Here is a 25,994-nt window from a genome sequence, read left to right on the forward strand (position 1 = left end):
CTACCATTCTGCAATTCTTATAAAATTTGAGCAAGGACCCCATATTTCATTTTGTACTGGGTCCCACAAATCATGTAGCCAGTCCTGCCAATGAGTATATGATGCACTCTTCTCAACTCTTCCCAGTTTGCTTGGACTTTCCCAATTTTAACACTTAAAGTCCCTCAAAACAGAAAAACTTTTTGTACTAGGCAAACCAGAACAATTGGCCACCCTGCTTTTGGTCCTCAAGCTGCAAACATATGAAGCATGTTTCATATTGTTCAGTTAATAGTATGACCTCATGACTTACAAACAGAAGAATCAATTTAGAATATGTAAAATTCTATGGTAAACTCTATTTGTGACTTCTACAAATTAATGTTTCTAAACACCACTTATGCATCTCTGCTAACTCCAGTTCAAAGCTTTATCAAATCACATTTTTAACTTACAAGGGACCTATCTCAAAGTGTAGCTGTGGGAACGAATTGCAGAACCTAAGGTCACTAGGAGGGCTTTAGCGAGTTTATGAGCATCTGGAATTCATGTAAATGTATGTGTGAGCACTGACTATGAACAACATCCAAAGCTTTGATCACTTTCTCAAGTCCTTCAGAGACCATGAAAAGTATAATGCAGTTGTTAACTGTCGGTTAGTATTAAAATTTGGGGGATTTCCAGAGAAAGTTCTAAGGTACTCTTCTTTAAGGATCTCAATGTACCGGATCTTCTAGGGCATCTGTGGAATAAATCCATTCTGTTTTAGGGCCAGAATTTTTAGACCTAGCTCATTCCAGTGACCAGAAACTCTTCCAAAAAGTCTTCCTAACAGGACATAATATGTCTGATGTTGATTCTATATTCATTTTAATACATTACATATACTTATCTATTCTGGGCAGCAAGGCAGACATTGTAGCTTCTCCAGATTTTAACCTAAGAGTTCTAATACCATCATATGTGCTCTGGATTAAATTATATATTCAGGATCTATAAGGTCCATACAATATTTAATCATAATATTTTTTTAAATAGTGCCTCTGGGAAAAATCTAAAATATAGTGGTTGCAACTTTTCATTAGATATGGCAATACATGAATTTTCAATAAATGTTAATCCTAAAAAAAAAAATCTTGAATACACTGTAAATGTAAAAGTCCCAGCTCAGAACTGATTTAGCTGCAAAGCCTGTGACAGATTTAGTTGTCAGCTAGATTAATCAACTAGATAAACATGGTTGGCCTTAATGCCCACTGATTTGTGACAGATTTGTTTAATCAACTAAATTGTCTAGAAAGCCCCTTCTTTCCTATTTTTGCAAACCCCCCCCCCACCCTGTTCTCTGTATTTTCCCTCTGAAACTACTCACTTCCTTGGGGAATACAGGGTGCAAAAAAATTCATTCACTGAAATATTTACTGCTCGTCTGCTATATTCTGAGCATTGCCCTCAGGACTGGGGATACAGTGGTCAACAAAACAGCAAGTTGCCAGCTTGCAACATGCCTGTATCAGTTTACACTGCCAACAGTGTTTCACCACATGCTAGCCAACACTTTGTGTTGGTCTTTCTGACTGTAGTTTGATAGAAGTGAATGGGTCTGTCATCATTATCTAGTTTCCATTTTCCTGATTAGTAATGAAGTTGGCAAATTATTTGCCATTCAATTTTCTGTCCTATAAATATTCAGTTCATATCCTTGGCTTATATTTCTATTGGACTGTATGTTTTCCTTATTAATTAACCTTATTTTGTTTTGCATTCTGGATACCATCTTCAGTCTGGTTCCCAGATCCTGATGCAAGTGTTCATGTACAAGTATTTTTAAAGAAGCATTACTAAAGAATTATGTACAAGGAAGTGGATATATAGAGGGGAAACTGGTAAGAGTGGGTAAAGCAGGACAGGAAAAGGAAGGAAACAAAGCATGGGTGTGCTCTTAGGCAAAGTCCGGAAGAAGGTGGACTCTGCCGGATACCACCAGGCTCCAGAATGCTGCACACCCACCTGTCATTGGCCAAAGGTCACGCAGGATGTAAATTCTTTGGCATTTCTAGTTTTCCACACATGTGGGGGCAAAAGACTCTAGCATGCTTTTTAAGAAGAGCCACAGGAATTAGCTGTTGGAAGCAAGGTAGGTGTGGGGCCCCAAAACAGAAAAAACGAACAGAGGGTGGAGAGCTGACATCATGCATTATAGACAATAATGTTATAAAAAGAGCCTTCAAATTTACTATTAATTCCAGAAATTCAAATGGTAAGGTATTTTTACCTGTCATATTTATAAAGATTTAAGAATTAGACCAAAGTTCTCACCACAAAAGAAAAAAGAAAATTGGAACTATGTAAATGATCTATGTATTAACTAACTTTACTGTAGTAATCATGCTGCGATACATACATATATAAAATCACTACATTGTACACCTTAAACTAATATACTGTTATATAGCAATATCTCAATAAATCTGGGGAGAAAACAGAACTCATTTGCATTGTATGCTATTACTAGAATAGAACCTATGTTTTTCATTCAAATTTTGAACTTTACCTATTCCACATACCTTCCCAAATATTTTGTTGAAAGTGTAAGCTGGGAGAAAAACAAAACTTAGTGTTTATGCAAATCAAATGTGACTATATTTTTTAAAAACTTCATGTTTGTAGTAAATCTTTTTAATATTAAAAATAATTAGGAGCCTGCCCTGCCTGGTGTGGCTCAGTGAATTTGGCATCATCCAGCAAACTGAAAGACTGAGGCACATTCAATTCCCAGCCAGGGCACGCGCCTGGGCTTCAGGCCAGGTCTCCAGTTGGGGGCACGCAAAGGCAACTGATCAGTTTCCCTTGCACATCGATATTGCTATTTTTCCCTCCCTTCCCCTCTCTCTAAAAAATAAATAAATACAATCTCTTTTAAAAATTAGGGGGCTGGTCAAAATGGTAGTGTAGGTAAACACAGCACTCCCATCCTCCCACAACCAAATCAAAATAACAACTAAACTACAGAACAACCATCATTCAGAATCACCTGAAATCTACCTGAACAGAAAAGTCCTACAACTAAGGATATAAAGAAGCCACATCGAGACTGGTAGAGAGGGTGGAGATACAAATGGGCTGGCCCCACCCACATATGGTGGTTAAAAATCAGGAGGGATATTTCAGCTGCAGAGGAGACCCTGAGAAGCAAGGGGACCCAGTCACACAACAGGCCTACCAGCCCAGTGTTCCAGTGCCTGACAGAGAAGTTTGTATGAGTTATGGATGAGAAAACCAGCACAAATTTTGTCTGAGTAAGACAGGGAGGCCACTGGAATCCCAGGCAGTTCCTCTTAAAGGACCCCCACAGAAACTTAATCGACTCACTTTGAGCTCTAGTACTGGGGCAACTGCTTAAAAGGAACCAGGGACATACTAGGAGAAACTGAGTTGCCTGGCCTCAGCTCAAAAGCTGGAGGGACAGCTTTCTCCCAGACAGAAGTACTGGCAGAGTACATTGTTCCTTTTCTGAGCCCTCCCTTCACAGAGTGAGCAGGTAGGTGCCACGTAAGTCAACCTGGCTCACACTGTTAACTCCACCTAGTGATTCCCTCACACTCTGTCCCACCCAACTTTCAGGCCCACACAAGCTGTTTCCAGTGGCTTTTCCATATGAATGACCTGTCTTGACTCATGCTTCAGACTTTCCTAAAAATCCTTTAACAAGCAGCATCTGGCCTTGGTGTGCCACCTCCCTATGCTCCAGCACTATTGGCAGCTGGCCATGGTGCACAGCTTGTCCTCTCCTGGGCACCTTCAAGACCAGCACAAGTAGCAACCATTTGCAGATTGTTATGTAGCTCATACTGGGTGGCCCCAGGCAGAACACAGGGGGCAGCTGTCCTGGGTCTGTACTTCCAGGGAGGTCCCAGAGCAAGAGCACCCACTGGACAACTTCAAACCCTGTCAAAGCACCACCACCCAACCACCTCCATAAGTGACACACTCCAGCAGTGGACTCAGTGGACACCAGAGCCCTGCTGAAGTAAGTCCTGCTCCGTGGGGTGGGGTCCTGAACAGCAATGGTCACAGCTAGTCCTTGCAGCTGATCTGCCTGAAGGTAAATCCCTCCCACTGAGGTTCCAACAGCAATCAAAGCTCAACTACAACAGAAGGGTGTACACAGCCCACACAGGGTGGAGGGAGGTGGGCACACCTGGACTGACCAGTTCGGATGAACAGAGAGGCTGTGACAGGGGACAGAGAGGCTGTGTGTAGTAGGTGCCCTACAGGACACCTACTGCATTAGGCCACTCTACAGAGCCCAGTAGATGTAGCAGCTCTGCTTAATGCATGCAAACAAACACAGAGAAGCAGCCAAAATGCAGAATCAAAGAAACATGTCTCAAATGAAAAACACAGGACAAAACTTCAGAGAAAAAAACTAAACAAAATGGAGATAAGCAAACTACCAGATATGAAGTTCAGAACACAGGTAACAAGGATACTCAATGAACTTAGGGGAAGAATAGATGAACTTAGAACTTCAACAGCATAAAAAAAGGACATAGAAACCATAGAAAAGAACCAGTCAGAAATGAAGGATACACTAATTGAAATGAGAATAATTGACAAGGAATCAACAGCACAGTACAGAAGCCAAGAATCAAATCAGCAATTTGGAATATAAGGAAGCAGAAAATACCCAATCAGAAGAGCAAAAAGAGAAAGGAATTCTCCCTCAGGCCCCAAAATGAGGATAACATAAGGAGCCTCTGGGACAATTTCAAAGATACCAACATTCATATCAAGGGGTGTTGCAAGAAAAAGAGAGAGAGCAAGGGATTGAACACTTATTTTAAAAAATAATGACAAAAAAACTTCCCTAACTTGGTGAAGGAATTAGACATACAAGTGCAGTAAGGGCAGAGAAACCCAAACAAGATGAACCTAAAGAGGCGGGCTCCAAGGCACAGCATAATGAAAATGATAAAGATTAGAGGAAAGGAGAGATTCTTAAAAGCAGCAAGAGCAGTTAGTGACCTACAAGAGAGCTCCCATAAACTGTCAGCTGATTTCTCAACAGCAGCTTTGCAGAGCAGAAGAGATTGGCATGAAATATTCAAAGTGATAAAAAGCAAGGAGGACCTACAGCCAAGATGCCAAGATTACTTGTCCAGCAGAGCTATGATTTAGAGTTGAAGGACAGATAAAGAGCTTCCTGGACAAGAAAAAGTTAAGGAGTTGAACACCACCAAAACAGTATTACACAAAATGTTAAAGGGTCTTCTTTAAGAAAAAGATTAAAAAATGAACAATAAAATGGTAATAAATATATATATATCAACTGAATTTAAATAACAAAATTAATGAACAAGTAGGACAGAAACAAACTCATAGATAGAGGACATTTTGATAGTTGCCAGATGGGAGGGGGTGGGAAAATTCGGTGAAAAGGTGAAGAGATCAAGAGGAACAAATTTGTAGTTACAGAATAGTCATGGTGATGTAAAGTACACCATAGGGATCACATTCAATGGTATTCTAACAACCATGGTGTCAGATGTGTACCAAATTTACAGAATGACCACTTAATAAGTTATATCATGGCTAATCACTATGTTGTATGCCTGAAATATATAATATTGTATGTCAACTGTAATTGAAAAATTAAATGTTTTAAAAAATGAAGTATAAACAGAAACACACAGAAAAAAGATAATATGTAGCAACTGTTTTGCATAATGCCTAGCACATAATATTTGCTCAATAAGTATTAGTAACATCACTATTATTGTTAAAGAGAAAAAAATGAAAGCTTCTAAACAGCATGTATAATTGCTTTCCATTTGCAAAAATATCCATCTTATAGGAGAAAGAGCTAATGTGCATTTTTTTTTAAATGTGAGATTTGGGGGATACAGAACTCTTAGCTTTTACTTTATACATGTTGTGTTTATAACATTTTCAACAATGAGCATATGTTACCTTACAAGTGGTGATGAAATATGGTTTAAAAAATGATGCTTGAGACTTTGACCCTGGAATGTTGGTGATGTTTCCACTAGCATTTTTTCTCTCTGTTGTTTAGCTGAATGCTTCTGATTAAAACACTCTTTTTTTTTAAGATTTTATTTATTTATTTTTAGAGACGGGAGTGGAGAGAGGGAGAGAACCATCAATGTGTGGTTGCCTCGAAAGCACCCCCTACTGGGGACCTGGCCCACAACCCAGGCATGTGCCCTGCCTGGGAATTGAACCAGAGAATCTTCGGTTTGCAGGCCAGTGCTCAATCCACTGAGGCACACTAGCCAGGACTAAAACACTCTCATACTAAGAGTGCTCTCACCTAGTGTTTCTGTGCAGTGACAAAGGTATCACGACTGTGAGAATCAAGGGACTTGATAGGCAGAGAAAATATACTCTCATGAACACACAGAACGGTGAGGGGCTGCTTTCAGTTTTCACAACAAAATGGTAAGCCATATTGTTAATAATAGAAGAAAAACCGAATTCCTCTAGTCCCGATGTCTCAGTTGTATCTGTGAGGGTGTTGGAGGGACAGTGGACTTTTAAAGTAAATCCCAGTGGGTCACTTCAAATAACATAGAAACTAGAATTCTGTGGATATTTAGAATATTAAAGAATAGGCATTTGAGCCAAAAAAATGTTTGCCTACAAAATTTTGTTTCTTTCATTCTCTGCCAGGAGGGTTGCATAAGCTTGTCTTCAGCACCACCCAAAGCCCTCAGTTAAAGAACACACACAATAAAAAGACAAAGCCTCCAGGTGGAAATTCAATTGTATTTATTTTTCTTATACAGAATCAGAGAAGTAAAAACCAGTACCAAAGTCCAGTAAAAAGGTTTGATCTGATTGATTTGGCTGCATACGTCTGTATGCATAGCATTCTAAATTAAAAATAAACACACATATGTCATATTATAAAATGTAGGAGTAAGTTTTTTTTAAAAGTTAAAGTACTAGCACATAAATGATGTAGTGTGTTAGGGAAACAGTCTCTGTCAGTCATCCATTTTCCCAATTAAATTAATCTACAATTTCTTTTCAACAGCTTTTTTTTTTCATAAAAGTTGTACTCTCAGAAATTACTTCCTAATGTCATGAGAACACAACTCATAATTACCAGCACCTGTGCCACTCCAGCTCGCCTTCTTCCGCAGAGAGCTTTCCTACCACGCCAGGAACTGCCGCCCCCCACCCCCCACACTAACGGTTTTGTTCTGTTTGACGTGCTTCCTGTGGAAGACATGGCATTTTACATCCTAAATACTATGGTGAAATACTAAGAATTACTTAGACTTAACAGAGTTGTAAATATGTTTCAACAATGTTTTAACTTCAAGAAAAATATGTTTAATCAGAAAAAAAAGACCTAGAAAGATCTCCAAAATTATTTTTCAATTTCAATTTTAATATGACTTTTCTATGGCAAAACTATTGGATGAAATGCTGAAATTTATTGATTGACGTAGGACTACATGACTAGATATCCTGGCAGTTGTTCTCTAATAAGAAAAACAGTATAAATAGCACCTTATCATGATTCTGCAGGGGGTTTAACACTTACAATCATAGGAAATAGCCTTTAAAAAGCCGCTCTTACGTTGATTTCTAGCTTTAGTGTTCTTTAACAAAGGCCATATTTTAGGGCCTTAAAAACAAACAAAAAATTATATCTGGCTTTATCTATTAGTAAACACATAGTCAGGGTCCATATTTAATTCTGGAAAAATATTTATGTTCATTAATTATGTTTCAACTAATTTCTCTAGGAAAACTTCTAGTGTTTTCTAATGCCACAAGCTTACTAGGAAATTACTTCTAAAAATAGATAATATAAATCATCAATGTTTTAACTACTTTAAAAAAAAAGAGGGGTATCTGTTTCTTTTACATCTGATAACCTGAAAATGAGTCTATAAAAATATTTTTTAAAAAAATACAGTAACACTGCTCAGTTTTGTTAGGTCCCTTGTTTTTGCTTTTTTCCTTAGAATGTACAACTCTTTTTGCAATTATTACTAATGTAAGAGAAAAAGATATAGTGCTCCCTTCAATTTAGTAGCAACACAAACATCGCCCCGTCTCTCTCAGAGCACTTGGAGAGAGAGAAGGAATCAGAGGAACATAAACCATGGGTCCTTCAGGAAAAAGCAATCTCTTCATTGTGTTGGAAGCAACAGCAGGCTTATGCCCTTGTCCTCCTAATGCTCAGCATGGGCAAGGACAGGGCTCCACTGCCCCTGCCCCTCCCCCTCCACATAAAGTGCACCAAAGGCTGCTTTTCTTCTACAACACTCTTTTGGTATAAAGGTTGTAGTAGAAAATTGCTGTTTTGTTCTTTTGGGGCACCTCTTATACCTCCTGCTTGTCTTGCTTTTGGGGTACTACAACTTGTCAATTTCCACTTCACAACTGGTAGGCTTCCCCCTGTATTCCATAACTTCTACTACTTCATCTCTGACCTTTTCACATGCCTTCTTTCCAACAAGATAGAATGTATTCTGTCTGTCTATATTCTGATAGATCGAAAGGATCTTATTTAAGATTCTGAACAAATAAGCCCCCTTGGGAATTGAAAGGTTCCTCTCAGAGACCTGAATTATTGTCTTTCTAAAAAGATATTAAATTCATAGATTATAAATAATGTCAAGCTGAAAACATTAAACAGTTGAGGACTTCATTGGCAATGCAGACAGAGTGCATGCCAGGTGAACCTGATGCTCTCGCTCAGTCCTTAAAAGCTAGTAAAAAATAATTTTTGGTTACATAAGAGGTATTGAGTACATATTTCATGCCTTTTTATACCAACTGTAGCAAACAGGGTTAGGGTAATATACTTAGGAATCAATTTTACTGAATTCAGAAACATATGTCTCCACCATACACCCGCAAAGGGCATTTTTTAAAATGTCAGTCAGAGATCTGCTTCATCCTTCAAACAGTTTCATAGATAAGACTATTTTAAACACTTGAAATCTTAAAAGCAAAACTGACAAGGCTTCAGAATTCAAAAAGCAACAGCTTACTGTGTGTGCCATCAGGTTGAAAGCTATGCTTTCCCGATGTTTTCAGAACAGTTTCAAAAGACAAAATTACAGTTGCCACTGATTTATCAAAAAACATTTGGCTGCCCTTTGTCATCAGCTATGAAATTATAGTGCATCAGAAAATAAACATCAAATTCTAAGCTGCAACTTTTAAAAAAATCCAACTTGCAATTTTAAAATGTTTTGTTTGATAAATGCTCATGATTAGTACCAAACTGGTCTCTTTCCTCAGACCTGTGGCGTAGGACTGTGGCCACCACCGCTGCTACTCCCCTGCTAGAAGGGCCAGTTGTCTAGATGCTACCACATAAATGGAGGATAAACTAACGTGCGTGACGTTGTAAATACAGAGTAATAAGAATCATCAAAACCAGCATGGATTCACAACTACATTGTCTTCCATACAGCAGAATTTTACTATCCATATGATGATTTTTTTTTAAAGCTTGGGTTAAATATGTAAAGCATTTGGTACTACAGTCATCAATACAGTTTTTGAAACTGTAAATCGGGTCTAATTTTGTATACATTTCCTGGACCGAGCCGCCTGTCTGAAGTCACTGCCTGTGGTCAGCTTTTTATGGTTTATAATCAAATGATGTATAAATTTCAACTAACACCCATAAAGCTTAGTCGTGGGGCTGCAGAGAGAAAAACGAAGAAGCTATTCTGCGTAACCCACCACAGGAATGCAGGCTTGCAGAAAATGAAAATAGAATATTTATTTATGTTTAACTTAAGTTACTGTCAATCAAATCCAGGCAATGATTAAACTGGCCAAATGGAAAGGAGGGAGCATGAGTCGTGGAGGCAGAAAGCGGTTCACCTGCAGACTTGCTCCACTCCATCGCTTCTCCCAAGAGGCCCAGGAAATGTCAGGTCATGGCTGCACCCAAGTTACAATGGCATTTATTACAGCCAGGTTAGAAAGGGCTCACTTTTGTTCAGAGCAGACTCTACATCATTGAAGAGGGGGATCAGATCTTCAGATTCCAAAGTGCCGAGGTCCACATTGGTTCCTGGAAGACAGTCCAGGAAATCAGGGAAACGGGTCTGCTGAGGATTGATGTTCATGGGCGTCTGTCCTGCATTCTCTCCTGTAACAGAATAAAAGGAAACCATTTTAACTCCTTTCTTAAGCTTTTGAAAGAAGGAGAGTCCAAATGTTAACATAATTCCCATCTTCATCTGTGCTGTGCCTACATTTAATCAGAAGATTATGTTGCTGCAGGTCTAAAATATTCCATCTCTGGGCAAAATTTCAACTGCCACAACGGACACTGAGTCAGTGACGTTCACTCCTAGGAGACACAGAGATGCCGGCTGACTCTTTCACTGCTCTGGGTAGACATGGTCCAGAATAGGGAAGTCCAAGGAGACAGGAAAGGTGCATGTGAAAGCCCTTTGGGTCTGACCTATGACCCATGCTTTCCTGTGACAGCTGCATGAAGAGTTCTTTTGTGAAAGAGCAGAGAGGCCCTGCCCATAATAACTTCCTCATCATGGGGTATAATCTCAGGATTTAATTGCAAGCTTCTATGTACCCATATCCTCCCTCTTTATGTTCAAAGATAGTGGTGAGGAGTTTCTTTTCACCATGTTATTAAAAGGCTGTCTTCATAGATGGCTCTAGGGATCGATTTCAAAGCATTTTATGAAGTGGGTTCTGTAGGTCATCCCCCTCCCTCCACACACACATACACACCCCACCCAGCTACCTGCCTTTCTCACAATGCCTATGAGTCACAACGCATCGAGGGTATGAAGGTCCTGAGAAGTCTTGCAGTAAAAACAAAACAAAACAAAAAAAAAACCACTTTTGTTTATCTTGTTTGTTTGTAAATTTATTTCCTAAACCCACTGAATCACCTAATCTGATTTTGGCAGCATTTATATCCAGATAGAACTAGAGTCTACAGAACACAGTTGAGAAAATGCTTGAGGACTTCATTGGCAGTGAAGGTTTTTGCCTTCATTGGAGGAAGGTTCAACATCTGGGGTACAACATGAGGAATGCATGTTCTTCATAAATAATAGTATAGGAGAAAATGTACTGATCTTTGTGCCAGTAAACTGACCTTTTTAGCTGTGTGAACTTAGACACACATAACTTATGTGTATATGCGTTGTCTGGCCCTCAGTTTACTCATATGAGATTGGGATTATAGTACCTTTTTCACAAACTGGAGGAATCCCCCATGTGATGGGCTCCACACAGCGCCATGGCTCTGGGCACCATTTGCACATACAAACTCATATGCATACACAACTACCATGAATGTTTCCTGATTGTGTTAGAGAAAGAAGAACCTTGGAACTCAATCTTGTTGGCTACACAGTATTAGAATGGCTAGTTAATTCAAGCGATTCTCTGAAGGGACACCCAAAGACTGGGGAGCACTGATAACCAAGGCCAGCTCCCACACAGCATCATTTTTAAGAAACTCATTAAATTAGCTTTTGTGTCTCAAAAGTGCAGTAGCCTTCTTTGAAAGCATGCACAGAAATTTTACTATTCTGAGTAAAATTGCAGAAAATTCATTTTAACCACATGCATTAAATATTTTCTGGGGAGAAAAATTACATCTTCTCTAGTGATGAGAGAAACATAATCAAACTTTATTTTGGTGATAGCAAAACTTAATGACTTTTCTATGACTCATAAAATATCAATGTTTCTTGAGAGTATTTTATAGGATTTCAATGCAAAAGGCAATGAAAAAATAAATCAAGTTTAACCACATATTGAAAACATCAAAATAGAAAAGAAAATCCAAAATAACTTTTTCTACCCACTAGAGCATAAGAAATGGAAGTGAGGTTTAAAATCTCCAATCTCAGGTGCCAGATGTATTTTTTTCTTTATCTCCAGTTAAAATAATTTATCTCAATTTTCTATTTAACTTTCTAATAACTCAAGAATACATTTTTTTAGCCAAACAAAAGCTCCCTGTTTTAAAGAATTCCTATTATCCTTTCTCTTCAGACATTGAAAACATGAGGAGACTAGTTAGGGTTTTTTGTTGAGGTTAACAATTTTAAAATACCTCTCTTTGGAGCAACCCTGCAATCTCATTGTAATCTTTTCACTTAAAAATTTAAATATAACAAATATTTCTGTTTGGAGCAACTTTGCAATCCTTTTGGTCTTTGTAGTAGTATCCATTTAAAAAGTGGGAGAGATAAAAATCATGCAAATCTTACAAGGGTGTGATAATTTCAGAATATTCTGGAAGGATGAATAACTTCCCAGGCTTTGCTCTTGCTATCTATCTCCTGTACTTTGTTCACACCAAGTCCAACTGTTGTTTCCAAAGCATTTTGCAAGGGCAGTACTCAGCTGGCTCCTCCCATTCAACATGTGGTCAGTGGATCTAACCCACCTTTTCTAGCTACACTTGAGCTCTACCCACTGTCAACTTCTCCTCATTTTGTTCGAGTGTAATCACATTTCTCCTTTCCAGAGGGTTCACGCCCACTTCCTATAAAGACATCACAGAAGTGACCCTAAACTCAGTGGGATGATACTCATTTAACTGGGTTAACTTGGAGCCCTAACACTTACCAAGTTCCTTCTGTACATCACCTCAACCTTCTCAGGAGGGGAAATGAAGGCCAAGCTCTGTGATCTCATGACTCCTCACAACTCGAAGAAGTGAGCACATTATTCCCCCTTTATAGGTGAGAAATCTGTGTCCCAGGGAGGCTACAGGACTTACCCAGGAAGTGGGGAAGCAAGGATTCCACTTAGGTTGCCTGCCTGTGAGGACTATGTTCTTTTCAGGAAAACAATTCTACATTGAGGCTTTAAAACATTTCCTATTTACACACTCAAGGCCATCTATTTATTTGTTTGTTTGTTTGTTTGTTTATATTTATGTCAAGCTTAGATTTAGGTCTCCTTAGTCTTTTTTTATTTAACTTTGCTTTTTACATTTACTGGCTTCCCACTGTATAAAAGATGACGCAAAAGAATATTAAACATAGGAAGGAACCACTCCAAAGAGGGCAAAACAAATCTCACACCAAAAAATAAAGGAATGAAGAAAGAAAGGGAGGCAGGAACAGAGGGGAAAAATTGAGGTAATAAATTAAAGTAAAACTAAACAAATAGTTAAAACTATTCCTGGGTGACTCTTCACAAGACAGTCTGTACAATCCTCTAAACGTGGAGATGATGCCCTGCCTCATCTCCAGGAGACCCTGGGGCAGCCACTCCAGCGTCTACACTGGCTGGCGGATGATGTCTCTTGTCTGACTGAAAATTTAGACTCAGAGTGAGAAGTGCAGACACTAGGAGCAGAGTGTGACGAACACAGGCACTATGGGCAGCAGCGGCTGGAAAGCAATTATGTTCATCACAGAACAATTCATTTCTATCATCAGTGAAGAGAAAGGAGAAACTTGCATAAGAAAACTCCAAATAGTGAACACCTCAGCTGTCTGTTATTTTTAGTTCTAGAATATCTTCTGGAAGTTTAGGACTTTGATAACTAACTCGAGATTTAACTAATAAAACCAAATCCAGTTTTTGCAATTGAAGGCCTTTCTCCTTGAGAAGAGGAGGCAAGGAAAGGTAACCAGGAAGCCAAGTGAGGCCTGGCCCGAAGGAGGAGCAGGGACTAAGTTCAAGTCACCCTGACTCTCCTTTTTAATTGCTGGGAGAAGACATTATTACCATTGGGATTTGGAGCTGACAATTTAGAATCCTCTGAGTTGCTTAACTTTCCAAATGCTCACTGCCAATTGCCTCCCAAATGCAGTGAACGACATGAAAAAATCTGCATGCTGGTGGAACTACAAACCAGTACCCTTCCCAAGAGCAAAAGTGTCCCATATGTTACAACTGAAAACCAAACAGCATTTAACTCTTCACCTGTTGAAGAATGAAAAAGCAGGCAGTGGTGTATTCATGTGATTGTGAGGAAAGGGCTAGATGAAGCAAGGACAAGCAAAAGCAAAGAGAAAAAAAAAGAATTTAAAATCTCATGCCCATACATAAACTATATTTGTATAAACCAGGGGGAAGGGACTAGAGTTTGTGAACAGTGCTTGGGGAGCTGGATGGCCTTTTGGCTGTCATTTTATGTTGTTTTGAGATTAAGTGGTTCTCATTGGATTTTAGAATTGAGATGACTGAAAAGATGACTTAAAAATACAAACGCATTGAAAGTCCTTGCAGGCTTTGCTCCTACCTGTGTCCATCTCATCCACGTTGCTGAGGAAATCCTCTGGGGTTGTGGGGACACTGTAGCACCCTAACCCCAGGCCACTGTCATTGCTCTGTTCCCTCGAATGATATGGTCCTCTGGAGAGAAAAAGATGGAGAAACTTCAGTGTGAGACCACTAAAGATATTTCAAAACTAAAATAGTCATGAAAACCCTAACCCAGTGTAGTTCTGTCACTACCCAACTTTCCAGGTAATGAAGAGAGGCAGACTTTGTACCTCCTTTTAATTTTTTTTTGAAATATACATCCTAATGTCAATGTAATTAATAAATTACAAGCAAATAAAATGGGCTGTTCATAGTAAAATGGCACTGATTTCTTTTTTCCTTCAAAATAATTTGAACACTATTTATGTAAATTTAAAAAAATGCCAAACAATGTTGAACACTGCTTCTGGATGCACACGGTATCAGGCAGTAAGAAGCATAAAAGTACACGTGAGGAACACATGCCAACTTGGAAATAGTGCAACCACTAGGGAGAGAAGAAAAAGAAGACACATTTCAGTAGTAGAAGGGATGAATTTAAATATTAATTGTAATACTTATTTCAAAAATGTAAGGTCTGGGTTTTGGGTACATGGGTCTTACATTATTCTCTATACTTTTCTGAATATTTGAAAACTTTTAAATCAACAATTTAAAAAGTTTCCTTCATTATTTCAGCCACTGTTTGTTTTCATCTCTCTGTTTTTAGTAACTTTTCAAATTTGTTTTTGTTTGCCAGAATCCTCTGGAAGGGCAGAAAAAGCACAGGAAATAGAATACTGCCCTTTATTTGAATTTAAAAGACTACATTAAGGTTGACGACTTCTATTCATGAAGATACCCCTTTTTTTGTTTGTTTGTTTTACTTTTTTTAAAATTGATTATGCTGTTACAGTTGTCCCAACTTCTTCGTCTTTGTCCCTCTTCACCCTCACCCCCTACTCCAGTAGCCCCCCTCCTCTGTTCATGTCCATGGGTCATGCATAAGTTCTTTGGTTACTCCACTTTCTTTACTTGCTCTTAACATCCCCCTGCCTATTCTGTAACTACCTATTTGTACTTAATTCCCTCACCTTTTGCCCCACTCCCCCAGACCTCCTCCCACCTGGCCACCATCCCAATGTTCTCCCTATCTATGATTCTGTTTCTGTTCTGCTTGTTTGCTTAGTTTGTTTTTTAGATTCAACTGTTGATAGTTGTGAATTTATTGCCATTTTAATGTTCATAGTTTTGATCTTCCTCTTCTTAAAAGTTCCTTTAAAATTTCATCTAATAAGGGCTTCTTGATGATGAACTCCTTTAGCTTGGACTTGTCTGGGAAGCACTTTATCTGACCTTCGATCCTAAATGATAGCTATTCTGGATAGAGTAATCTAGGTTGAAGGTCCCTGCTTTTCATGACTTTAAATACTTCTTCCCAAACACTTTTAGGCCTGCAAAGTGTCTTTTGAGGAATCAGCTGACAATCCTATGGGAATTCCTTTGTAGGTAACTATCTGCTTTTCTCTTGCTGCTTTTAAGTTTCTCTCTTTATCTTTAACCTTTGGCATTTTAATTGTGGTGTGTCTTGGTGTGGTCTTCTTTACATCCATTTTGTTTGGGATTCTCTGTGCTTTCTGGACTCATATGTCCATTTCTTTCACCAAATTAGGTAAGTTTTCTTTTATTTTTTCTTGCCCATTCTCTTCTCCTTCTGACACCCCTATGATGCAAATGTTGGAACATTTGAAGTGTCCCAGAGGCTCCTTACACTATCCTTGATTTTTTGGATTCTTTTTCCTTCTTGCTGTACTGATGTCTTTTTCTTCCTTATGTTCCAAATCATTGATTTGATTCTTGGCTTCATCCATTCTACTATTGTTTCCCTGTAAGTTGTTCTTTATTTCAATTAGTGAATCCTTTGTTTCTAACTGGATCTTTTTTATGCTGTTGAGGTCCTTACTAAGTTCCTTGAGCATCCTTATAACCCCTTTTGAACTCTGTATCTAATGGATTGCTTATCTATATTTTGTTTAGTTCTTCTGGAGTTCTGTTCTGTTCCACCATTTGGGTCATATTTCTTTCTCTCCTCATTTTGGAAGCCTCCCTGTGTTTGTTTCTATGTATTAGGTAGAGCTGCTTTGACTCCGTGTCTTGGTAGTATGACCTAACATAGTAGGTGTCCTGTAGGGTCCAGTGGCACAGCCTCTCCTGTCTCCCAAGCTGTGCACTCAGGGTGCTCCCTCTGTGTGGGATGAGTACACCCTCCTCTCGTAGATGAGTCTTGTTGCTGTCAGCAGGTCAATGGGAGGGATTCACCCAGTCCAGACAGCTGGCAGGATGGGCTGTGACCCCTGGCCAGCAACTATCTCCCTCCATGGCTTGTGGAGGTGGTTGAGTGGTGCTCTGACTCTGACATGGTCTGTAACTGTTCGCTGGGTATACAGGCTCTGGGGTTCCCCGGGTGGTGCAGGCCAAGGTCAGCCTCCACCTGTGTTCAGTCTGAGGCCCCTTGGCATAAGCTACAAAGTTATCTGCAGATGTCTGCTGCTAGTGCCAGGCCTGGGGACACTCAGCAAGAGGTATGGGGGTTGGGCTCAGCTGTTACTTGTTTGAGTGGATTTAGGAAGGTCTGAAGCCTACAGCTAGCCCAGCCCTTCATATGGAAAAGCCACTGTTACCAGGGTGAGAAGATTGCTTGGGTAGGCCTGTAACTTGGATGGGACAGACCCTTAGGTAATCATCAGGGTGGGATTTACCACGTGAGCCAGGTTGATGGGAACTCAGATATGGTGCCACTGCACTGTGGCTCTGTGTGGGGGAAGGGTCACAAAAGTTACAATGGCTGCTGTCTGCAGTTCTCTCTGGGAGGAAGCTGCACCCCAGCTCTCACCCTGATGCCAGATACTTCACTTTCTCCCCATATGCCACTGGTGACCTCCAAGCTGCTGCCTTGGTGCTGGAGCTCAGTGGGAGTGAGTCTGAGTAAGTCTGTGTGTGCTGTGAGGCCCTTTAAGAGGAGAGGCCTGAGAATCCCTCAGTTTCTTCTGCCGACCCAACCCCACTAGTTTTTACAGCCAGAAGTTATGGAGACTTATCTTCTTGGCACTGGAACCCTGGGCTGGGTGGTTTAGTGTGGGAGTGGGTCCCTTGCTCCAGAGATAGCCCTCCATTTTATGTCCACTACATGTGGGTTTAGAACCAGCCAGGTCCATGTTTCTATGTCTCTACCCCTTCATCCCTTCCACCTGTCTGGATGAATATGGTTTCTTTAATTCCTGAGTTGTTGGACTTCCAACAGCTTGATTTTCTGGCAGTTCTGAGTAATGGTTGTTCTACAGTTTAGCTGTAATCTTGCTGTGGTTGTACAAGGAGGCGAGCTGTATTTGTCTATGCCTCCATCTCTAACTGGATGTTGATATTCCTGACAAAATTATCTTTTCCTTCTGCCCAAGTGTTTTCTATTCCAAAACATCATCTCTTTTTATGACTTTATTGTGAAATAATTTTAGAGTCTCATAGAGGATGCTAAAGAAACAGATTCCTATGCACCCTTCCCCCTGCTTCACCCAGCAACAGCTTACATAACCACAGTACAATGATCAAAACCAGGAAATTGACATCACATAATACTATTAACTAAACTATAGACCTTATTCAGATTTCACCATAAACACCACTTCTTAATTATTATGTTCTCTATTTGCCACATGGAATGCTTCCCCCCACACTGGCCACATAAAACCACTAGAATCTTCCAAATAATTACTGTGCAACACCATCCCATAGAAATTATAAGTTCATCCCCATTTTAAAATTATTGACTAGGAATTTGAGATTTTTTTTAAAAGTAGGTAACTTCCTCTGCTTTTATTTTTTTCTGCTACCACCCTCTACTTGCTGCCTCTATCCTCACTCTAACTTCCAGCTCCCCACCTTCTCCCAACATAAACAAAGGCTCACCATACTCTGGACCACAAAATAAAGAAAGCAAAAACAAATGACTCCAAAATGTTAACTTACCCATTGAGGAAAGGATCTGAGCTATTATTAGTGATGGATCTCATGTCTGGGGTCATGGCGGGTGGGTTGACAGCAGCCTGAACCGTGGCCAGAGTCTCTGCTTCCATGGGGAGCTGTCTACAGAGGGCGGCTTCCTGGAGAAATATACCAGTCACAGGGAGAGGCAAGAGTTATTCCCTTGGTCACAAGGATCAGAGCATAGCACATGCCCCACGAAAATGTTTTACCAAATACAAAGCATTTTACATTTATTCCTAATTTGCCTGCAGGACACCTAAAGTAGCAACTGTCCCACCCATCCAATTGTTTAAATAGCTAATTTGCATAAAGGCCTCTCAAGACACTTTCTCAGAGACAAGGCTATTTTTATCCCAGGCACTCAGACCAAATCTAAATCACTCAAAGCAACTGGATTCCTCTAGACTAGCAGGTACCTTCTGCTCTCTACCATTTATCAGTCCTTAAAACTCTGAATTATAGAGTTCAGGCTCTACATTAAGTTATATCTGGCAATTTTATGTCAGTAGCCAGGAGAGCAAAACAATCAGTTAAAAAGTTTCTTTGTCAATCAGTCTTTCCATTTGACTAATTGTTTTGTTGACCTGACTAAAACAGCTGAAGGTTAGGGAAGCATGCAGACACAATCTAAATCCTACTGCTGATTAACTGAGAGCATCTGGATTTCATTAGTAAAAATTAGGAGCTAGAATTATTCTTTTAAAGCTATCATCACTTTGCCCAGGAGAGTCAATCCAAAAGTTATGGATTTGACTGCAATTTTTTTCTCTAGGTATAACCTCCAAGGAGTCTCTCCCATCTTGACAAACATGACCAGACATTAAATTTCTTTCAAATTTGCTGCTCTTTCCAGAGAAGAATACATTTGTATGTTTATACTTCATCCAAAATCAAGACTGGGCCCTTCCTATATGTACGCCTATCAGTTGCCCACTTTCCAGGCTAATGACATTGATCTTACTGTCCCTTAAACTCTCAAACCATGGTAACAATGGCGAAGAGAATATTTAAGCCACCTAAGTTACAGTATCTTTGTTAGATCTGTTCCAGTCCTATAACATGCTATGATTTTAGAGAGTAACTGCTGTCTAGACAAGTCTAATGAAGTCATCGGCTATAAAAATTTTCGGTTACTAGAGTTCATTGCACTGTTACTAGGTGTTCCAGTAGCATGACTCTTACAAGCTGAGAGAGACCTGATTGACAAGACACTGCACTGCTAATGTATACTGAACTTAGGGCACCTGGTTCACTCCTGCTCTTTCAGAATGCAAACATCCAGAATACTTACCTAACAAATTTTATTCAGTTAATCCATAAAAAGCAAACCAGGAAAAAAAAGGAGATTTTTAAAAGGTAATTAAAATCCATAATCTAAATCTTGGAAGTCTCTTCTTGATAAATCTAGGAAAAAAATGGAATATTTTCTGATAGCTATCTTTCCATGGCAGGGAGTGTGCCCTGGAAACCTTATTCTCCAACCAGAGTTTACCTGAAGGTCTCATGTGGATGAACAGCAAGGACTAAACCTGCTCTAAGGAGACTGGAACCCACCAACCCCTCAAGCACACTCACACACTAATAAACGTGGGGCTTATCCCCCAAACTGATATCCTTTGAAACATACGAATTGAAGAAATGGCTACATTTCATTGTATTTGACATCATTTGAGCACCATATGTTTTAAGAATACTGAATGAATTTGAAATTTCTAGGTGGTTTGGATATAAATATAAGAATCATTTCTGGAATTCCATGGCAATTAAAAATACATATTATATACATAAAGCATATGAATTATTAATCATCTGTTATTGTATATGGAAATGTTCAAATTATAAGAAAAATATCAGAGACCAGGGACATTATATATAACCCTAAACTTTTCTCTTCATTTATTATTTTAAAGATTTTATTTATTTATTTATTTTTATAGAGATGAGAAGAGAGGGAGAGAAACATCAATGTGTGAAAGAAACTTCAATTGATTGCCTCTCACACACCCTCAACCAAAGACCTGGCCCACAACCCAGGCATGTGCCCTGACTGGGAATCGAACAAGTGATCTTTCAGTCAGCAGTACGATGCCCAACCCACTGAGCCACACCAGTTAGGGCTCCTCTTCATTTAAATCAGTCCTGGCATATTTCAAATAAATACAATATAGATTTTTTTATGTTTATGTGGCTAAATATATAAATAAAATTCAAAAGAACTATATCTAATAATCAAAGCTGAAAGAGCCTATACTACATTGGGGAAAACATTTGGGCCATTTCCCATTTGCTTCCTCTATTTTAAATCAAAGACAGCCAAAGTTCTGTTCTTCAGCATCGACGTTCAGCCCGAGTAAAGTATAATGAGCCACAAGAGTTTCGGATAGGTGTAGCATGCCTTGCACACCTTCCTCCTAGTAAGCCATTCCTTACTTAAGTCTCTGCCTTTGTCATTTAGTGATTATGATTTAATTGTGCCTTCCAATTCTTCCCAAATCTGTCACCTCCAGAATATGACCAGGACACCAACGGTCCAGTAATGCCAGCCTTTGGACACCGAGCCTGCGACTTCCTGGTGACAGCCAACTGACCAGGATTCTGTAAGGTCCTTCCCCTTACAGGAAGGACTCCCTCTGTGCTGCATCCCCCCTTTCAGGGCACCCCTGACCCACGGGTAGGTAGAACAACATCCATGTCCAGCCGGAAGCAGTTACGAGAAGATGAGACGTTCATCCATTGTCCCTTTATATGATTATAAAGTTGTATATCTGAAAGGAGGGATTTGTAGGAGGGTGCAGCCAGAGGGTCCCCAAAGGAAGGATTTGTAATGGGGTCCAGAACTCAAGGTGTCCAGATATTAGGATGTCCTCACCTCCCCCCCACCGCCCCAGGTGTGGGATGGGCGAAGGGACAAATGGAGCAGGGCCATTAAGAGCTGTTTCCCATAGCAACAGCCTTGCAGCTACCCTCTGGCATGGTCATTTAACATATCTATGGCCTTTGGCTGGTTACACAGATAAGTTAAATAGCTGTGGCCAAGCTCTGAGCCAGGGGAATGGAAGTAACTTCCCCACCGAGAAGCAACTGGGGGGCAGGTCCCCCGAGTTACAGTGCCTGCGTGGGAGCTTGGAGATGGTTGGCTCCATGACATGGGCCATGCCTGCCCAGACCCACAATGGCAGCCCAGCAAAGCTGGAAGGATATAAGTTCTGGCATGTGAGGCCGAGTGTGGGAGGAGTCGGAAATGGGGCTGCAGAGGAAGATTGGTGCGGGGATTTAAAACTCAGACAGGGCAGCCATTGAGGGGAGAACCATGCAGCTTTAGCAGAGTGGGGACTCCCGCAGCTCTGCGAGAGAGAATCACCATGCGGCTTTAGCAGAGAACCGCCACTCAGCTTTGGCAGAGTGGCGACCCCCCACCCCTGCTCCTTGCAGCCATTGAAGAGAGGTAAGCATGCAGCTGCAGCCATGTAAGGAGAAACACGCACTTTTGGCACAGGGGGATCACCCTTCCCCCCCTTCCCCCTCAGCCATGAGAAGAATCACCACGCGGCTTTAGCTGGAGATCCCGGCAACACAGCTGATGGTGCTGGGAACCAAGGAAGTCCCTGCCAGCCGAGCATGGATTACCGGGAAGAACCAGGCGCTGCCTGAGCCACAGACTTCCATTTCTTTCTCTGAGATGTGGTACCCCAGACTGGGCAAAGGGGGGGAAGGAAGGACTGTGTGTGTTTATGGATGTTTTAAGGGACTTTGGGATTTTGATGAAGACATTAAGTCATTACCCTTTAGTCTGTATAACTTAAATAAATAACTCCTTTCCTTTTCACCAATCTCGAACATGGAAAGCTATAATTCTCTGGCAAAGGGAAAGGTGAACCTAGTACAGGGTGACCCCAGGAGAAACGGGGGTCAATTCGGTAGCATTGTGGGACCCTCTTTCCTGGTGGCCAGTCGGGGAGGATCATGGGAGACCACATGCACAGTAGCTTTAAAGTAATACAACTACTTGTACATGTGCAGTAAAAGCCCACCAAAACTAGCCAGGAAGGATCTGCTCTATAAGAATAGAGTCCCTCTGTTACAGGGTGCAGCCAAGAGGGGGGACCCCAAATAGGCATTTGAAATGGGGTCCAGAACTTAAGGTGTCCAGGAGATTTTGGGATGTCTCCATCGCTCCCCCCAACCCCCCGCCCAGGGTGTAGGTTGGGGGAAGGGACAAATGGAGCAGGGCCATTGAGAGCTGTTTCGCATAGCAACAGCCTTGCACCTAAGCTCTGGCATGGTCATTTGGCATATCTATAACCTTTGACTGGTTGCATAGATATGTTAAGTAGCTGTGATCAGCTCTAAGCCAGGGGAATGGAAGTAACTTCCCCACCCAGATGTAACTGGGGGGGGGGGGGGTCCCCTGAGTTACAGGGCCTGCGTGGGAGCTCAGAGAGGATTGGCTCCAGGACATGGGGCCACAGCTGCCCAGACTCAAGATGGCAGCCCAGTAAAGCTGGAAGGATATGAGTTCTGGCATGTGAAGCCGAGTGTGGGAGGAGTTGGAAATGAGGCTGCAGAGGAAGATTGGCCGCGGGGATTTAAAACCCAGATTTGGCGGCCATTGAGAGGGAGAACCATGCTGCTTTAGAAAGGAGAAGCACGCGGACTTGACGGAGTGTAGACTCCTGCAGCCCTGAGAGAGGGAGAACCACGTGTCTTTAGCAGAGTGGAGACTCCTACATCCCAGAGAGAGGGAACCACGCGGCAGCCCTGGGAGAGAGGACCATGCGGCCTGGCAGAGTGGGGACCCCCACAGCTTTAGAAGGGGGAACCACCACCTGGTTTTAGCAGAGATCCCGGCGACTCAGCCGAGGGTGCCGGGAACCCAGGGAGGTCTCCCAGTCGAGATCGAGTACTAACTGGGAAGAACCAGAGGACTACCTGAGCCATGGACTTCTATTTCCTTTCCTGAGATACGGTACTCTGGACTGGGCAAAGGGGGAAGGAAGGAAGGACTGTGTCTGTTTGTGGGTGTTTTAAGAAAAACAGTGTCCTTGGAATCAGAAAGACTGGAGTTCAAATCCCAGCTCAGTTACTCCCTAGCTATAACATCTTAGACTAAATTCTTAACCTTCCTTGATAGTTTGTTCGTCTGACTCATTTTGCTAGGCTGTTAATAAAGATTAAACTCCCTATTTGTAAAGAACCGGGTACCATGAGGCAGCTGACAGAATGAACATCTCACAGCGGTAAATGTTTTTGGAGGCACCGATATTAGCTGATACCTGCATATTGCTCAAGATGTGCGAAGCACTGTCCTAAGCATTTTAACATACTCTTTCCTTTCATCCTTATGACAGTCCAATCATCTCCATCTTACAGATGAGGAAACAGGCACGGAGAAATGAAGCAACTTTCCCAAGATCTGGCTCCAGAGTCTGTTCTTGTAACTGCCACACGAAAAGTGGTAGAGAGGGGAAAGCTGAGGGTTGAAGTTGGCAGGCCTCAAATTTTTGGCCCTTTTCACCTACTGGCTGTGGGACTTGGACAAGTATTTCATTTCTCTGAGCCTGTTTTCCCAGCTCTGAAATGGAAATACTAACCCTCATCCTTCAGACAGTTGAGAGGAGCATTTAACAAAACAGCCTGTTTGACTCTTGAACACAGTTAACTGTTTTGAATTGGGAAAGAGATGGAACCACATGAATTCTATAATCCTTTTCAATGTATATGGGTGGAGCTAGTGTCCTGGGAATTCACAACACATCAACAAAGTCATACGTTCAGATTTTAAAGGCCAGTTTCAGAAAGATCTGGAAAGCTGCCTCTGCTAACCCCACCTCTCCCCTCCTCCACCACAACTTTATTTTTTCTCTAGATCCAGGCTGGGGGTGGAAAGACTGTGGCAAAATGAGAGCTTAAGAATCTCTTTCGGAATTTGTGGTGGAGGCTGTGGTCGTCCATCTAGCTCCCTGAAATGAATAATTACATGTAGGTTTAAAAACACCCTCTCCTAGCAGCTGGGACCAGGGGGGAGGGTGGTGGGTAAAATAGTTGGAGGGATGAGGGATGTGAAAATGCTGATTTGTCGGTGGAAGGTGTCCCTGGAAGTAAACCCCAAACCTCCTCTCCTTCCAGCTCCACACCGCCTGCAGCTTGCCTGCGGAATAAATCAACAGAGGAGTGAGAAAGTCAACAGCAGCTGAAAGCATCCTGCAGCCCCTCTGTCCTTGGCCTAGGGCGCATCTCCACCAGCCAGCTCCTGCTCACTGGAATGTACTTCAAAGAGAAACGAATGACAATAACCTTTTCTGAGGGTGCTCTGCTTGATATAAGTGTGTGTGGCCAGGGATTCCACACAAATGGAAAATTGAATTGTTTTAATTATAAAGGGTGGGGTGACTAGAAACAAATGAAAAAAAAATAAAGACAATATTTTGAAATCCTAACATTAAAATAGTTATTCTGGTGCAGAGAAGCTGTTCTCTCTGCCAAAACCCTGAGGGACTTCAGAGGCAGAATGCTAAATTATTTACCTTCTTTACATAAAAAAAAAAATTCCTGATGTAAAGTTCTTTTTAACTATGTGCCAAAGGGTTCTAGAAATTCATTGTCACGTTTCCTGGAGCCCCCCTTTCTGAAATACTTCATCGCACCCACTCAGCTGCCCGAATGTGGCTATGAAAGAACAGTCGGAACTCCAGCACTGCAGGGAAGACATTTGTTGAGTCTGTAATTATTATCCACGGCCTGTTTGTGGCTCTTTTAATTCAGGATGTACATAACAATCTTGTGTTATTCTATAATCTCTGTTGTTTCTTAGAATTAAAGGACACATTATAATTTAGATATTCTATTATAATCACAACATAATTCCATGACACACTCTTCACTTAAAAAAAATAGCTGAATGGATTTTGAAATGGAATATTTCTTCATATTTTCATTATCTTATTAAGGTCAGAAATAAGAAGCTGTTTTTTCCTTTGTGTAAACTTCGTGAACCTCCATTTTTAAAATGTGTTCAATTTATAACATTTTCAAAAGGCTCCTTTTAAAAAGACGTTAGTTTATATTATTCCTCAACAACACAAGAACACCAGGACATTTTAGAAAATGGGTTATTTCTGGGACTGGTTGGCATATACAAGAATACTTGATGGAGACTGGAAGGGAAGCCCTATGAAAAGAGGAACCAAGTCTGTCTGTCCACTGCTCTGCGTTCGGTGTCTCCAGCATCTGCTGAACAAGGAGTGAATGAACTTCACTCGCCAGGTTGCTCTAGAGAGATTTATGCATTGGTGGAGTCACAGTCAACCCTGAAACATAATTCCATGAAATGCTTTTTTAAAAGTTAAATTATAGCCCCTGTTCTAAAGAAAAGACTTTATGAAGTAGCTACCATTTATGCTTCTGCTATGCTGTGACACTCTGTAACCTCTCTAAATAGCTATTCTTCACGTGACAAAAAACAGACCTCAGAACCTTCCCCCCAGACCAGAGCTGCTACAGCCGGGTGTGTCCCTCCCCAGGGCCTTTGGTCAGGAATGGCCGTGAGCAGCTGGCCAGCTGGCCAGCCGGACCTGGTAGTGGCTTTCAAGCCCAAGAGAAATTGGTGAGACCTGCCAAAAAAATTCCTCAGCCTCCCGCCCAAACCCTCTGTCTTGTCGCTGTTGCCCTGACAACCAGAGCCCAAGCTTAGTCAGCATTTTTGTTTGACAAGCTGCATT

General features: G+C 41.0%; 1 protein-coding gene across 1 annotated transcript in view; it reads right to left on the reverse strand.

Annotated features, from left to right (window-relative positions):
* Window positions 1-6,754: 6,754 nt before the first annotated feature.
* The window catches only part of WWTR1 (WW domain containing transcription regulator 1), a 132,902-nt gene continuing 113,662 nt past the window's right edge, over window positions 6,755-25,994 (reverse strand). Inside the window, exons 4-6 of the mRNA XM_028503551.2 lie at window positions 18,259-18,392; window positions 14,234-14,346; window positions 6,755-10,135 (exon numbers count right to left, since the gene is read on the reverse strand). Coding sequence (XP_028359352.1) covers window positions 9,951-10,135; window positions 14,234-14,346; window positions 18,259-18,392 — 432 coding nt within the window. The 3' untranslated portion in view covers window positions 6,755-9,950. The remainder of the gene's footprint in view (window positions 10,136-14,233; window positions 14,347-18,258; window positions 18,393-25,994) is intronic.

This window comes from Phyllostomus discolor, chromosome 2 (assembly GCF_004126475.2).
Source record: "Phyllostomus discolor isolate MPI-MPIP mPhyDis1 chromosome 2, mPhyDis1.pri.v3, whole genome shotgun sequence".
NCBI lineage: Eukaryota > Metazoa > Chordata > Mammalia > Chiroptera > Phyllostomidae > Phyllostomus > Phyllostomus discolor.